Consider the following 12,490-nt stretch of genomic DNA (forward strand, 5'->3'; position numbering starts at 1 on the left):
TTAACAAAATATATATATATATATATATATATATATATATAATTGATTAGAATTTCACATAGGATAGGTGTTTCTTTAATTCCAAACCATCGAATAATTTCTCTTATAATTTAACTTCAATATAATTTGAAATTCTATGTCTAATAGAACTCTCCCAAGTCCTAACTTCCAAGTTTTTTGGATAAATATACATCCTAAGTGATGAGTTTTACGTTTTTTTTTTTTTTAAAAACGTTAATTGTTATAATTTTTTTAATACATATTGTAAGGACATGATTCGTAACGAACCGTAGCGGTGTGGGGTTCGCACGTAAAAAGGCCCAAAACAATATCATTTGTAGAGCGTGGGTTTAAAAGGCTAGGCCTTAGTCACCAGATGGTGGGTTTTTCATGGTATTCGTACGTGCCTAGGTTATCTTCACCCATGGAGTCTTTCTCCTGAAGGTGGGCTGGGAGGCTCTGGTTTTTGGCCTTTTTTCCCAGCCCCTTCTTTAGGTTACTTATTTTTCCTTTTATATTTGCTTGCGTTCATTGTCCTTCATCCACGTATAGGGTCAACCTTTCCAAGATTGATACTTGTCCCATCAGCACATATTCAAAGTCGTTGGGGGTGGTTGTAAAAGCCAAAGAATGCGGCTCTTGTCAGGTTCAGAGCATTGAATAGCAGTAAGGGCAGCTTTCCCTGGATATTTTAGATCTTTCTTCCAAGTTTCAGTCCTATACCGTTTTTACCCCTCTTTCAGGGGGGACTTTGGGTCTGCCGAAGACTGAACTGCCCTCGGCGGTATCCAAAGGCTATCTTGTCGAGCTTGGGCCATAGCCCTCCTTGGCTTGGGCCTTCGGATTCTCCCCGACGGTATCCATAGGCTATCTTGTCGAGCTTAGGCCATAGCCCTCCTTGGCTTGGGCCTTTGGATTCTCCCCGGGTAGATGGGCCTGGCCCATAAATCGTTTGGGCCCCACACATATATTTTTCCTAATAATTCTATTTCTCTTATAATTCCTAAATTGATTAGAAATCTAACATCTTCTCAATTGAAAATTTTCTATATATACGGTTCTTTTAATGTATTATTTTATTGATTAGAAGAGAATTATGTTTATATTTTTGGCAAATGAAATAGCTTTGGTTAAGTTTCCATAGGGTTTTAATTATTAAATTTATGAATTTTTTCATATAAATATGTTGTGTGATTGCTTGATACTTTTAAGAACAATAATTTATATGCAATTTATATAATCCATATTCAAGTGATTATTAATTTATTATTTTTCAATAAAATTATACTAAAATTTTATAATTAAAACCATGCAATGCACGGGTAAAATACTAGTCATATCATAAAAGTTAGGCTTAGAAATTGTAGTTGTGCCAAATGATTGCACTAAATTGCAACAATTTTAAAGTTGGCTTTAGAAGTTGTTGTTGTGTCAAATGATTGCAACAAAATGCAACCATTTTTAGATAGAAACAAAACTTTTATGAATTATCTACAATTTTTTGCTCTTATCAACTTTTCCTCTATAGCTTTATAATTTTTTTGGATAGACACATATGCTTAATTGTGGATATCAACTTCTCTTTCTTTTTTATTTTTTCTCTTCACTTTATGAATTATCTACAACTTTTCTAATACACAATTATCAACAATTTAAAGTTTTAATTTATCTACTTTTCAAATCTTCAATAGACACACATGAAAAAGTTCAAGTTTTACAAAATTTGAGTTTTTTATTTTTTTTTCTTGGATTAAAAGTTTGAGTTTGAGTTTAGAATTGATTTAATTTTAATGACGTTCTTATGGAGATAGTTTGCTTGAGATTAAAATTCTATTTCAACTAACCATGAGTATTGTTTCCGTATATATTTGATACATTAGAGTTAGCCAAATTAGCAAAAGAAATTGAAAATTTGATACGTTCCACTTGAAAAAAATCCTATTTTTTGAAAACGCATTAGCAATTTTGGTGGCTTCCTTTTCATTTTTTTTATATGTTCTGCCTCTAATCATGTTATGGTATTCACTTTATTAAAATCTTTTTTGTTTGAGATAGTTATAATCTCGCAAATCGAACCCTTTGCCCTTAGATCCCAAGCACTTTGTGCATGGAAATGTATCAATTCAACTACAAGGCTCTTGATATTCACTTTAATTAAAATCATTTTTAAGTTATAGATTATCTTGAATCTTTGAAGCCCAAGCTATGAAGTTTCAATATCTTAAAACTTTACTCTTCAACATGTTATCTCGAGTGCAAAGGCCACATGAATGCTATTACATGATTATATCTATTCCATTGAAGCTTCAAGAGAGTGGATTACTTAAGGTCTAGATGCTACTCTTTGTATCTAAGTTTTTGATTATTCCTTTTTTTTTTTTCATTTATTTATTTCATCATTCTTTTTTGAGGTTCTTAAATATTTAATTTTGTAAATTATTTATAAAAAGGTTATATGAAACTAAACATGCATAAAGGCCCGGTATGTTTTTTATTTTTATTTTAGACAAAATTTAGATACAATACCTTAGATGCAATTCCTTAGGTACACCTTTCAAAATTTAGCCACGTGTCTATTAAAATAATTCAACTGACGACGTTAACATCTCTTTGTTTTTCTATTTTTATTCAAGTCGTGAAAAACACTTCTTCATAGATTATTCACTAAACTCTCACACATAGCTCTTACATAAAATCCCACAAAAATACAGAGAAATGATTGAACAGAATTACAATCGAATTTGACACGGAATTAAAGCCAACATATACATAGTTATAATTCACAACTTTACAATGTTCATATGTTATGTTCATCATCTCCATCTTTTCAATATTGACACGCTCTTGTTTGCGTATACTGTATGGTATAGTATTTGTTTAAGGAATGGAAATCACAGTTTAGAAGACCAATTTATTTGACAAGGTGGATATTTAACACTTTCCCATCTTGTAGTTAAACTTATAGCTATAAGTGCCTTAAATGTTGTAGCTGGAATTGCCTAGCGCATTAACCTTGACACCAACACCCATCACCTCATTATCCTCTGAACTTGGATCAAGGATTCTTAAATTAATTTCTTATTCATGTAATTTTACATTTTATAGAATGTAATTAAGACCAAAGTCATGAAATTCTTAGATTGCCTGTAATATTTGGAATATTATTTTATATTTAATGTATCATGAGACTTCCACCTTCATTTTTGTCACCGTTGTCCTCTGCATTATTAATGAAATTATCCCTATTCGCTTTTAAGCAGGCATGTTGCCTATAGAATGACGCCAACAAATTCCTGAATTATCTCAGAGCAAAAATAGCTTTATCCAGCCCCTTTTGCAAATTTGCAAATGATCCTTGTGCAAGGGCCAAGTTCATCACATCCGCATTACTCCACTTAAATTAATAGCAAACTAGCAATGTTGCATTCATTTTCAGAGTCAAAACAGACACATACTTGATACTTCTCAATGCAATTGTACAACTTGCCCGTAGCCGTAAGACTGAAACAAATTGCTCTGCATCTGACGACTGCACGCAAATAAGTCACCCTGATATATAGAATCAAACAAAGGACAGTGCATACAACTTGAAGTTTTGCTCATTTGTGAGAGCTTCATTTCATTGGATTATTTTCGAGCTTAAAAGATATTATGGGCAGAACACCCATGACATGCAGCATAACAGCGGACAATTACATCTTTCACTTGAGCAAAATCATAAGACCAACCACATGCAAATATCATGAAACTTACATGTGTTTTATATCTAAAGCAAAATCAGTACATTTATTCACTTAAAATCCAAACTAAGCTCATCTTAGGTTCAAGAGCCAAATAGAGGGGAGCACAAAATGATCAACAAACTGCCAAACGTGTCCATTGAACCAGGACAGAAATTACAAAGATCTATTCTTCTTGGACAACAACACTGATCTCACCCTTCTCCAACAAGTCATAAAATTGCCTCACTTTCCTCTGCTCATTCCAGTGGTGCATTTTCCAGAGGCTACCTGCAGCCAAAGCAAGTGCCATCCCAATGCATAGCTCCTTGACAACACTAGGTCCTTTCAAGGTGGCATGAGCAACCCTGGAACCAGCCATTTTGCTTATTTGTTGGAAGCTTGTAAAATCTGCAAGTAGAAAACATATAATTTCCAGTTTTTATTTTCTTGTTAAGAAGCACAATGTTCAAGTAACAAGCCAATCAATTAAAATTACTCAGCAAAAAATTATTTGTGAATAAGCAAACAAACTACATTTCTATTTCATATCAGATCAATCAACTAGTGTTTCTGCTGCATAATATATTGCAGATTGACATCAGTTTCAGTGCAGCCTGGAAAGAAACACAGACAAATTAGACATTGCACTCTACTATAAGGTGAAAATCTTGATACAAGGTGCTGCTAGAATCAACGTTAATTACAACCTGACCAGCATCATACCCAGGCATTGAATTGTATAATCAAGAGCAGATTTCAACCGGGGAATCTAATATATTTGTTTATAAGAAAGAAAATTTTCTACTCTTCACATTTTCTGGGAAAAATTTTAAACTTCTTTCAGCTATTTCAGCACAATAACCTTTATGTACATCATATAGGTCTGTCATACCAAGTTCAGTTTATAGTTCAAAGTTTTTCTTGTCCAATTATCAGCTCCAAGAAAATATATAGCCTCCTTTTATATCTTTCTAAGAAAACCTAAACGAAACTTCTTGATTATGGAATACACACGGTCTGAGTGCAGCCCATTATCAGAACCTGGACAAACTAGTTATTGAAAATTCAAATAACCGACAAAGCAGCAAAATAGCTAGGCAATGAATAAATTCGTTTATAATCAACCAAAATTCCTAATTCACAATGCTGAATTCGAAATACCTACCAAGCTCGTAGGTCTTCTTGAAAAATACTCAGCCAAACAAATACAAGCAAAACTGTGCATCTTTTTATTAAAATAGAAAAAAAAATATAAATACATAAAAAAAACCCACAAATTTTCAGGAAAAAATAGGTACAATAAAATCAAATCCAAAAATTTTCCACTAAAAATAAAGAGCTACATTTACCGGTTGCAAAATCAGGAAAGATTTCAATCAAATCCAAGCATAGAAGTGTATTTGCGTATAAAGCCCAGATGGGTTTTCATTTCTCAGTCATTAAGTCTTAAATCCGATACCCAATAATTCGATTTAAACTATTTTCAATCATTTTCTCACCAACCAAACAGAAGACAAAAAACACAACAGAAATATATTTCAGTTAATCTACGAGAAAATTAAGCAACGAGATAGAAGAAACGAAATGATACGTAGAATAAACAAATGAAATAAGTAAAAAGACAAGGATTGAGATCATAATTTAGGGTTTACCTTATGGGTGCACTGAGGAGGCCTTGGTTGAATAATGAGAGCGATTTGGGAACACCACAGAGGTTCCTTCCTATAGGCCCTTTATGAGTTGGTATAGGTTGAAATCTCTGTTTTGCCCTTTGTTAAAAAAGCGATACATTGTATAGTTTGGCAATGCTACGCACAGTTTAAAAGCCTTTCGTTATAAATATAAAAAAATAAAATAAAATAACCGGTTAATATTAAATAAAAGAAACACGGAAATAGAAATAGAGAGGCGATGAAAGAGAGAGAGGCAACGAGGAAACGGGGAAAGAAGCAGAGAAAGAGAGAGGCGATCCGAAAGAGGCAGAATCAGACCACCGGAACCACAAAAACATAGAAAGAAAAACCTATGGCCCATCAACACCGGTAAATTTTTTCAGATTTGATTTGTTTTTGTTTTGGGTTTTTAAAACACAGAAGGATTGAGAGAGGGAACTGTAGATTGTTGAAACCGGCATGGGTACATTTTTCTCTCTCTTTTTTATTTTTCCAGATTTGGGTATGCAATGTTACTTTTTTGTTGTATAGGTTTAGATTTTATTTTGGCTTTGATTCGTTTCTGTTTTGGGTTTTTGAGTTCTCCATGAAATTTTCATTGGAATCAAATAAGTATAGAATTGAATGTTACGCTGATATTACTTTTTTCTTTTTCAATCTTAATTTAGGTTTTTTTTTTTTTTTTTTTTTTTTTGGAACCACATTCACGCTGCACAAACAGAGGCCGCATACCCATTAGCCCATAATCGGTAAAGTTATTGGTTTTTTTTTTTTTTTTTTTTTCAAATCTGGGGATTGAATATGATTTAGGTTTGAATTCCTTGGTTGGATTGGTTTAGATTTAGATTTAGTTATCTACCATGTAGGAAAAATACCCACTTAAAAAACAAACTTGAAACACCACACTCAAAGAAAAACGATGCATCTATTCGAACCCAAAGAAAAACGATGCATCTATTTGAACCCAAAGAAAAAAGATGTATCTGTTGCTGTTTCTGTGATGTATGTCCATAGCTGTATTTCTGCTGCTGCATATTCTGTTTTCTACAGAACAGGTTTTGGATTTTCTGCATAATCTGTGCTTTCAGGGGGGCTGAGTGTAATATCTGTTGCTGTTTCTGTGATGTATGTCCATGGCTGTATTTCTACTGCTGCATATTCTGTTTTCTGTAGAACAGGTTCAGGATTTTCTGCATAATCTGTGCTTACAGGGGGGTTGAGTGTAATATCTGTTGTTGTTTCTGTGATGTTGTCCATGGGCTGTATTTCTGTTGCTGCATATTCTGTTTTCTGCAGAACAGAAATGATTTTCTGCATAATCTGTGTTTACAGGAGCTTAATTGTAATATCTGTTGCTGTTTCTGTATTCTTTGTCCATGGGCTGTATTTATTTTGTTGCAGATTTTGTTTTCTGCAGAACAGGTATTTGTTCCCCTATGTTTATGCTTACAAGGTTGTAATGTGTTTGTACATGTATTTCCCTTTTATCAAATAAAATTTCTATATTTATCTCAAAAAAAAAAAACTTTGTAAATACTGCCCACTGCAATTTGTTAGCATCATTTGGTTTTGTTGAACGCCTCATAGGTAGTTAGCATATCTTCTCAAACTTTCAAATGTCATTTATCTGAATTGTTAATTTTATTTTTTCCGTTGGGTTCTCTACAATAAAATGAAAGGTATGTAGCCTAAATTTTCCTCTTTATTTCATTGTTCAATAAAATCTCTTTTCCATTTGCAATTGCTTTGATTTAGAACAAAGATTTCCTTAACAACACCACAAATAAGACTATAAGTGCAAACGTTTTATGGGAAAAGAAAATCTGAAAAAAAGAGATTTTAAGAACTTAACTGGAACTTAAAATAGATGGGTACATTCAAGGTTTTACTTTTAAGGTAGAAAACGTTGGAGGAACTGTTGTCGGGAGAAAGGAAGGAATTAAACAAATGGGAAGTAAAACCAAACCTCAAAACATAGATTTATGACAAAGAATAAAAAATTCAAAAACAAAAACAAAATGAAGATTATCAAATTAACAGTCATAGACTATTATTTTCAAATTAAGCATATGGGCCAACCTCAAAATGAAGATTATCTATTATGTAACTAATTAGTGAAGGTGAGGGAAGAGTACACAAAATTAAAATTAAAACTTACTAGGAAATGAAAGAGGAGCCAGTTGTTGGCATTTAAGGGCCTTGACAGACCTTCTCTTTAACTTATAGCTTTCTTTTTTTTTTTTTTTTGCTAAATTTTAGTTGACTGTAGATTTAATTTTTAATTCTTTTGCTAAATGTTTTCTAACTGCAGATTTTTTTTTATTTTTTAGTTTTTGATAGGATCTAACTGTAGATTGGTCATGAATAAATGTGCCATTTTATTGGGTTTGGGCTGGTATATAATCTGTTAGGAATTGATATGTCACATATATATCTATTTAATAGAAAGGATTTGATAATCAATATATTGCTTAGCTATAGATTTGCAATTTATAAATGTCATGTTACATTATTGGATGACATTTTCCAAAAAAAAGTGGGTGAAGTAAATTGAGCTAAGTGTAAATTTGTCTTTGAAAATATTTAAAATTCACATAGGAAAATCTACTGAACCTTGGAATTTTGGTCCACCTTATTTATGCGTGTGTTGTGGTTCAATTTTATGGTATGAAGAGAGAACAGTAAAATCTAAGAGGCCTAAGAACCCAAAATTCTCTCTGTTGTATGGAGGGTAAGGTTAAGTTGCCTTTGCTTAAGAAAGTACCTCCTCTTATTGATGCACTGTTGCAACATTCATTTTGTTTGACAAAGGAGATGAGAAAATTGTATCTAAGACTGCAAAAGAACTTGTAGAGATGCAAGCAGAGGCAATTTCAAATAGAAACGCCAATTATATTTCTTTATTGTTTGAGAGCTGAACTTTTATAAACCTTTACCAATGTTGTACACATACATATCATTATATACCATTTAAAAAAAAATTAATTTACAAAGGTATGTTGCATGTTTTCCGTAGCTTTTCCTCTTACATACTTTATCTTTATTAATATTTTCCTCTTATTGTCTTGGGCTTCATCATGTAAGAATTCTATAATTACTAATTACAATTTTGAAACAAAATTGTATATTTGGTTTGTGGTCTTTAGCATTTTTTAGTTTTTCTTACGATTTTCATGAATGTTGTTACCTTGGCATGCTGTATTGTGAAATTTCTCCAACGTAGTCTTTCTTAACACAGTAATTGCATCCTATAAGATTTCAACCTCACAAACACACGATAAAAAGGACTGCCCATTATAATCTTGATATGATTGCTTGATTAACAATAGGATACAATTACAAAAGTGAATGGTTAGAACTTAAAGTATTTATGTTTTTCTGCATAAGGTAGTGTTCTTGAATATACATCTTTATTTCTTATCCAAAAAAAAACTTAAAGTAAATTATTAATTAGAATGAAGACATGAATGTGAATGAGAATGTAGAAATTTACTTGAAATTCTGAGTTAAAGAAATTCTTATTTTTTATTAAAGACAATAATATATCCAATATGGTTTATATATTGTATCTTAAATTTGAGGTTTACATGGTTTGATTGATTCGGCACATTACTATTTATTGTTGAAGAGAAATTTTAATTTTGAACATTTCTTAAAATTAGATAAATTTTCATTAGAATACTCATGATATTTGACAACTTCTAGCTTGCAAGGTCAGTATAGCACTATGAATGCAATAAACTTATTAATTAAAAAAAAATAAAAACACTAATTGTACAAGTTATGATGTATGTATGTATACTTAGCTAAATTTGTGACTATGTGTATACAAAAATTGAAGTTGGATGTAAATGTCCTACCAAGGGACATTCCGAATGTGGTTGGGAACGAATATTACTTCCAAACATGTTCCAGGGATTCACAAAATTAGAATGTTTTCAGTTAAAATTATTTGTGCCACACTCAATTTTTTGCAGCATTTCTGTTTGGAATTCCTAATCTGCACATTATTTACTATGCACACCTGCTTGGTACACAAGAAGTTCTCATCAAATTAAAAATAATATATTAGAACTTCTCATGATACCTTCAAAGCCAATGTAGTACAATGAAAGCAATCTAAATTTTGCTCATGAGAGAATTGTAACTTATTGTTTAAGGATTTATTAGATGTTTGTGAAGTCTTGAAGCACCTTTTAATCTAAGTGAAAATTATTGCAGGACACAAAAGACAAATTTGTAAGAAAAACAGAGGAAAGTGGTTTTCTATTTACAACTGCCATATCTGCTGAAGAGGAAAATCAGATGATGATAGCATGCCAATTCAAATGCTTCACAAACGAAGCAAGGCTACTAAACAAAATGCATTGAAGAAGAAGAAAATTTGAACAGGAAAAAATAGCAACTTATTAATAAGTTTTTCTATTTTAGAATTGTTATGATAGAACATTATAATATTGAAAGTTTAACGTATCCCAATGTATTTTATAAATATCATAGTTACAAGTAAAACAAACCAATAGATGTACTATATTACCCGGATGAAATTTAATGTATTTTTTATTATATTCTTATGTTAAGTTGATAGTATTTTAAATATGTAAAATGTTTCCGTGCATTGCGTGTGTTAAACGATTTCTATTGAATATTTTTTGGAAATTCTTCTTCTTCTTTTTTTTTTTTTTTTTTTTTTTTTTTTTTTTTTTTTTTGTGTGTGTGTATTTAGAATTTAAATCTGTCAATGCCTTACGCTACAAAGTTCTGTTTAATTTTAGGTTTTTGTTTTTCCTCTTACCTGTTTTATTACTTTTAAAGAGGGGTAAAAATTATGGGACTTCGAAATTTGAAAGTATATAATGTTCTTTTTACAAAGTTTATTATTTCATAGATTTTAGTCCATATTTCATAGATTTCGCATGGTTTGATTGTGAAATTTAAAAGTATAATGTTCTTTGTAAGTTAATAACTTTTTAGGTTGTGGCATAAATTAATTTCCTAAGAGATTCCTATGTGTTGGTTTCAATGTTAATTAAGGTATTCGAGAGACTCATAAGCTGCTACAAACAAACCATTCAAGAGACTCATAACCTGTATAAACAAATAATAGTTAGCACATATAGTTTCTCAAAAAAAAAAAAAAAAATAGTTATATATCTTTAACTAACATTACCTCCAAAAAATAATGAGAACCAATCTCGGCTAATCATGATATATTTATCCCTGACAAGGGTGTGCATGAAATGATTCATCAAACTATTATATATGTACGTAATGATAAGCAAATGAACAAATACATTTTAAGTACATAGCAGAGAATCAAATGCAAATATGGAATGAAGACTTAAAAAATATTAAACCCGAAATGATAAATTGATTTTAATCTACATAAACATTAGGAGATATCTCTTTTATTTCAAATTTTTATATGTTCCTTCAAACCATCACACAAATTATGATACATAACTCAAGGGCTCTAACTAATATTTTTCTGACTTTCTATTCCATAAACTTGTAACCATTTTTTTCTTATGAACTTTTTGGTTGTAAAATTTTCTCTAATCTCATGGTTTGATTCATTGTGGTTCCTAGGAATGGCAGATTTAGTATTTGAAATTGTCATGCAAGTTTTAGTTCGATGTGATTCATTGTGGTTCCTAGAAATAGCAGATTTCTTATTTGAAATTGTCATGTAAGTTTTAAATTGGTGTGTTTCAACCTTATATGTGGTTTTTAATTTTTAATTTTTTTTACTTAGGTTAATTTGTTTCTATGTATTATTTTTTGTAGATTCTTGCTTGAAGTAGTAAATGCTTCAAAAATAAAATGACCTTTGCAAATTGTTAGCAAATTAGTAAAGGGCAAAGTATTGAAAACCAAAAACGTAGAGCACTCCACTGGTGCAAAGTGCGCTGTGCAAGCTATAATCCAAGTATAAATTTTATAAATGTGTTTGTTATACAATAGAAGCTTGACAAGATGCTCAAAATAAGTCAAGCTTTAATTGCTTAAAGTCATTCTTTTTTTAGACGCTATATGCTTAAATATACTACATTATTTAAGTTTAAATGTATGCAGTGGAAGTATGATAACTAAGTTTATGTTGAATGCAAAGTTCATTAATATGTAAAATGATCCCGCGCATTGCGCGGGTTAAACACTAGTCTATATCTATATCTATATTTATATATAATAGCAGAAGTTGAGAGAAAGTGGATTCCTACAATTAAGGAAGTGTTGACAAATAGGATAATTGCCTATCTAAAAGTCAGACACGTTTAAGTTAAAAAAGCGATACATTACATTGTTTAGTAACGCTATAATACCGTTTAAAAGCGATAAATTATAATGTTTGACTACGTTAAAACACTGTTTGGGAGCCCTTAGTATAAAAGGAAACTAACCGCTTAAAAAAAAAAGAAAAAAAAAAAGATTGCTACGAAGAAAGGAGAGACAGATCGAGAGAAAAGAGAGACAGAGAAATAGAGAGGCAGAGATAGAGAGAAGGGCGCCTCTGCCATCACTGTAAGGGCGCCACCCAAACCTTCTGCCATCACCGTAAGCATCCACTCACTACCCGACTATCGGAATTGCTAGGTAAAGTTCTATTTTAAATTTAAAAAATTAGGATTTTTGGTTTTTATTTGGAGAATCAATTGGGTGTTAATTATGATTTAGATTGGTATTTTGGGTCAGATTTGGTTTTGATCAACAGATTGGTATTTTGGGTCAGAAATAGAGAGGCGATGAAACAGAGAGAGGCCGAGAAAGAGAGAGGCGATGAAATAGAGAGAGGATAAGGCCTGGGACACGGAAAAAGAAACAGAGAAAGAGGCAGAATAGTAAACACCGCATCGATTGGGCACCGTACATTGTTTTTTTTCCCCCATTTTTTAGATTTGGGTATGAAATGTTACTTTTGATTGAGTGTTTTTGTTGGATAGGTTTTGATTTGATTCGTTTTTGTTTTGGGTGCTTGGATTCTCTGTCAAAACTCTTTTTTGTCAAATGTATAAACATGCAAAAACTCTTTACTGTTTTTTGTTTTCTGAAACTTCTCACCGTTGAGTTTCCCTTGTTGAGACGTCTAGGATTCTT

At 31.4% G+C, this 12,490-nt stretch overlaps 1 protein-coding gene and 1 long non-coding RNA gene across 4 annotated transcripts; one reads left to right on the top strand and one right to left on the bottom strand.

Annotated features, from left to right (window-relative positions):
* Positions 1–3,679: 3,679 nt before the first annotated feature.
* Positions 3,680–5,481, bottom strand: LOC115993744 (cytochrome c oxidase subunit 5C-like). The gene is made up of 2 exons (XM_031117713.1): positions 5,375–5,481; positions 3,680–4,130 (listed from the first exon to the last, which is right to left on the bottom strand). Exon 2 carries the CDS (start codon positions 4,099–4,101, stop codon positions 3,907–3,909), a length of 195 nt encoding a protein of 64 aa, XP_030973573.1. The 5' UTR covers positions 4,102–4,130; positions 5,375–5,481; the 3' UTR covers positions 3,680–3,906.
* Positions 5,482–5,615: 134 nt separating this feature from the next.
* Positions 5,616–9,994, top strand: LOC115950603. Of its 3 annotated transcripts, XR_004083086.1 has the most exons (4): positions 5,616–5,858; positions 6,117–6,144; positions 6,728–6,817; positions 9,617–9,994. It is a non-coding gene; the product is annotated as an uncharacterized LOC115950603 (long non-coding RNA). The 3 variants fall into 3 exon arrangements; XR_004083084.1 differs by lacking the exon at positions 6,117–6,144; XR_004083085.1 differs by lacking the exons at positions 6,117–6,144; positions 6,728–6,817 and having other exon boundaries at positions 9,617–9,961.
* The last annotated feature ends 2,496 nt before the right edge of the window (positions 9,995–12,490 follow it).

Source organism: Quercus lobata, chromosome 6 (genome assembly GCF_001633185.2).
Source record: "Quercus lobata isolate SW786 chromosome 6, ValleyOak3.0 Primary Assembly, whole genome shotgun sequence".
NCBI classification, from domain to species: Eukaryota; Viridiplantae; Streptophyta; class Magnoliopsida; order Fagales; family Fagaceae; genus Quercus; species Quercus lobata.

Excerpts from the sequence above, each read along its gene's own strand:
- LOC115993744 (XM_031117713.1), bottom strand. The coding sequence starts at position 4,101 with ATGGCTGGTTCCAGGGTTGCTCATGCCACCTTGAAAGGACCTAGTGTT.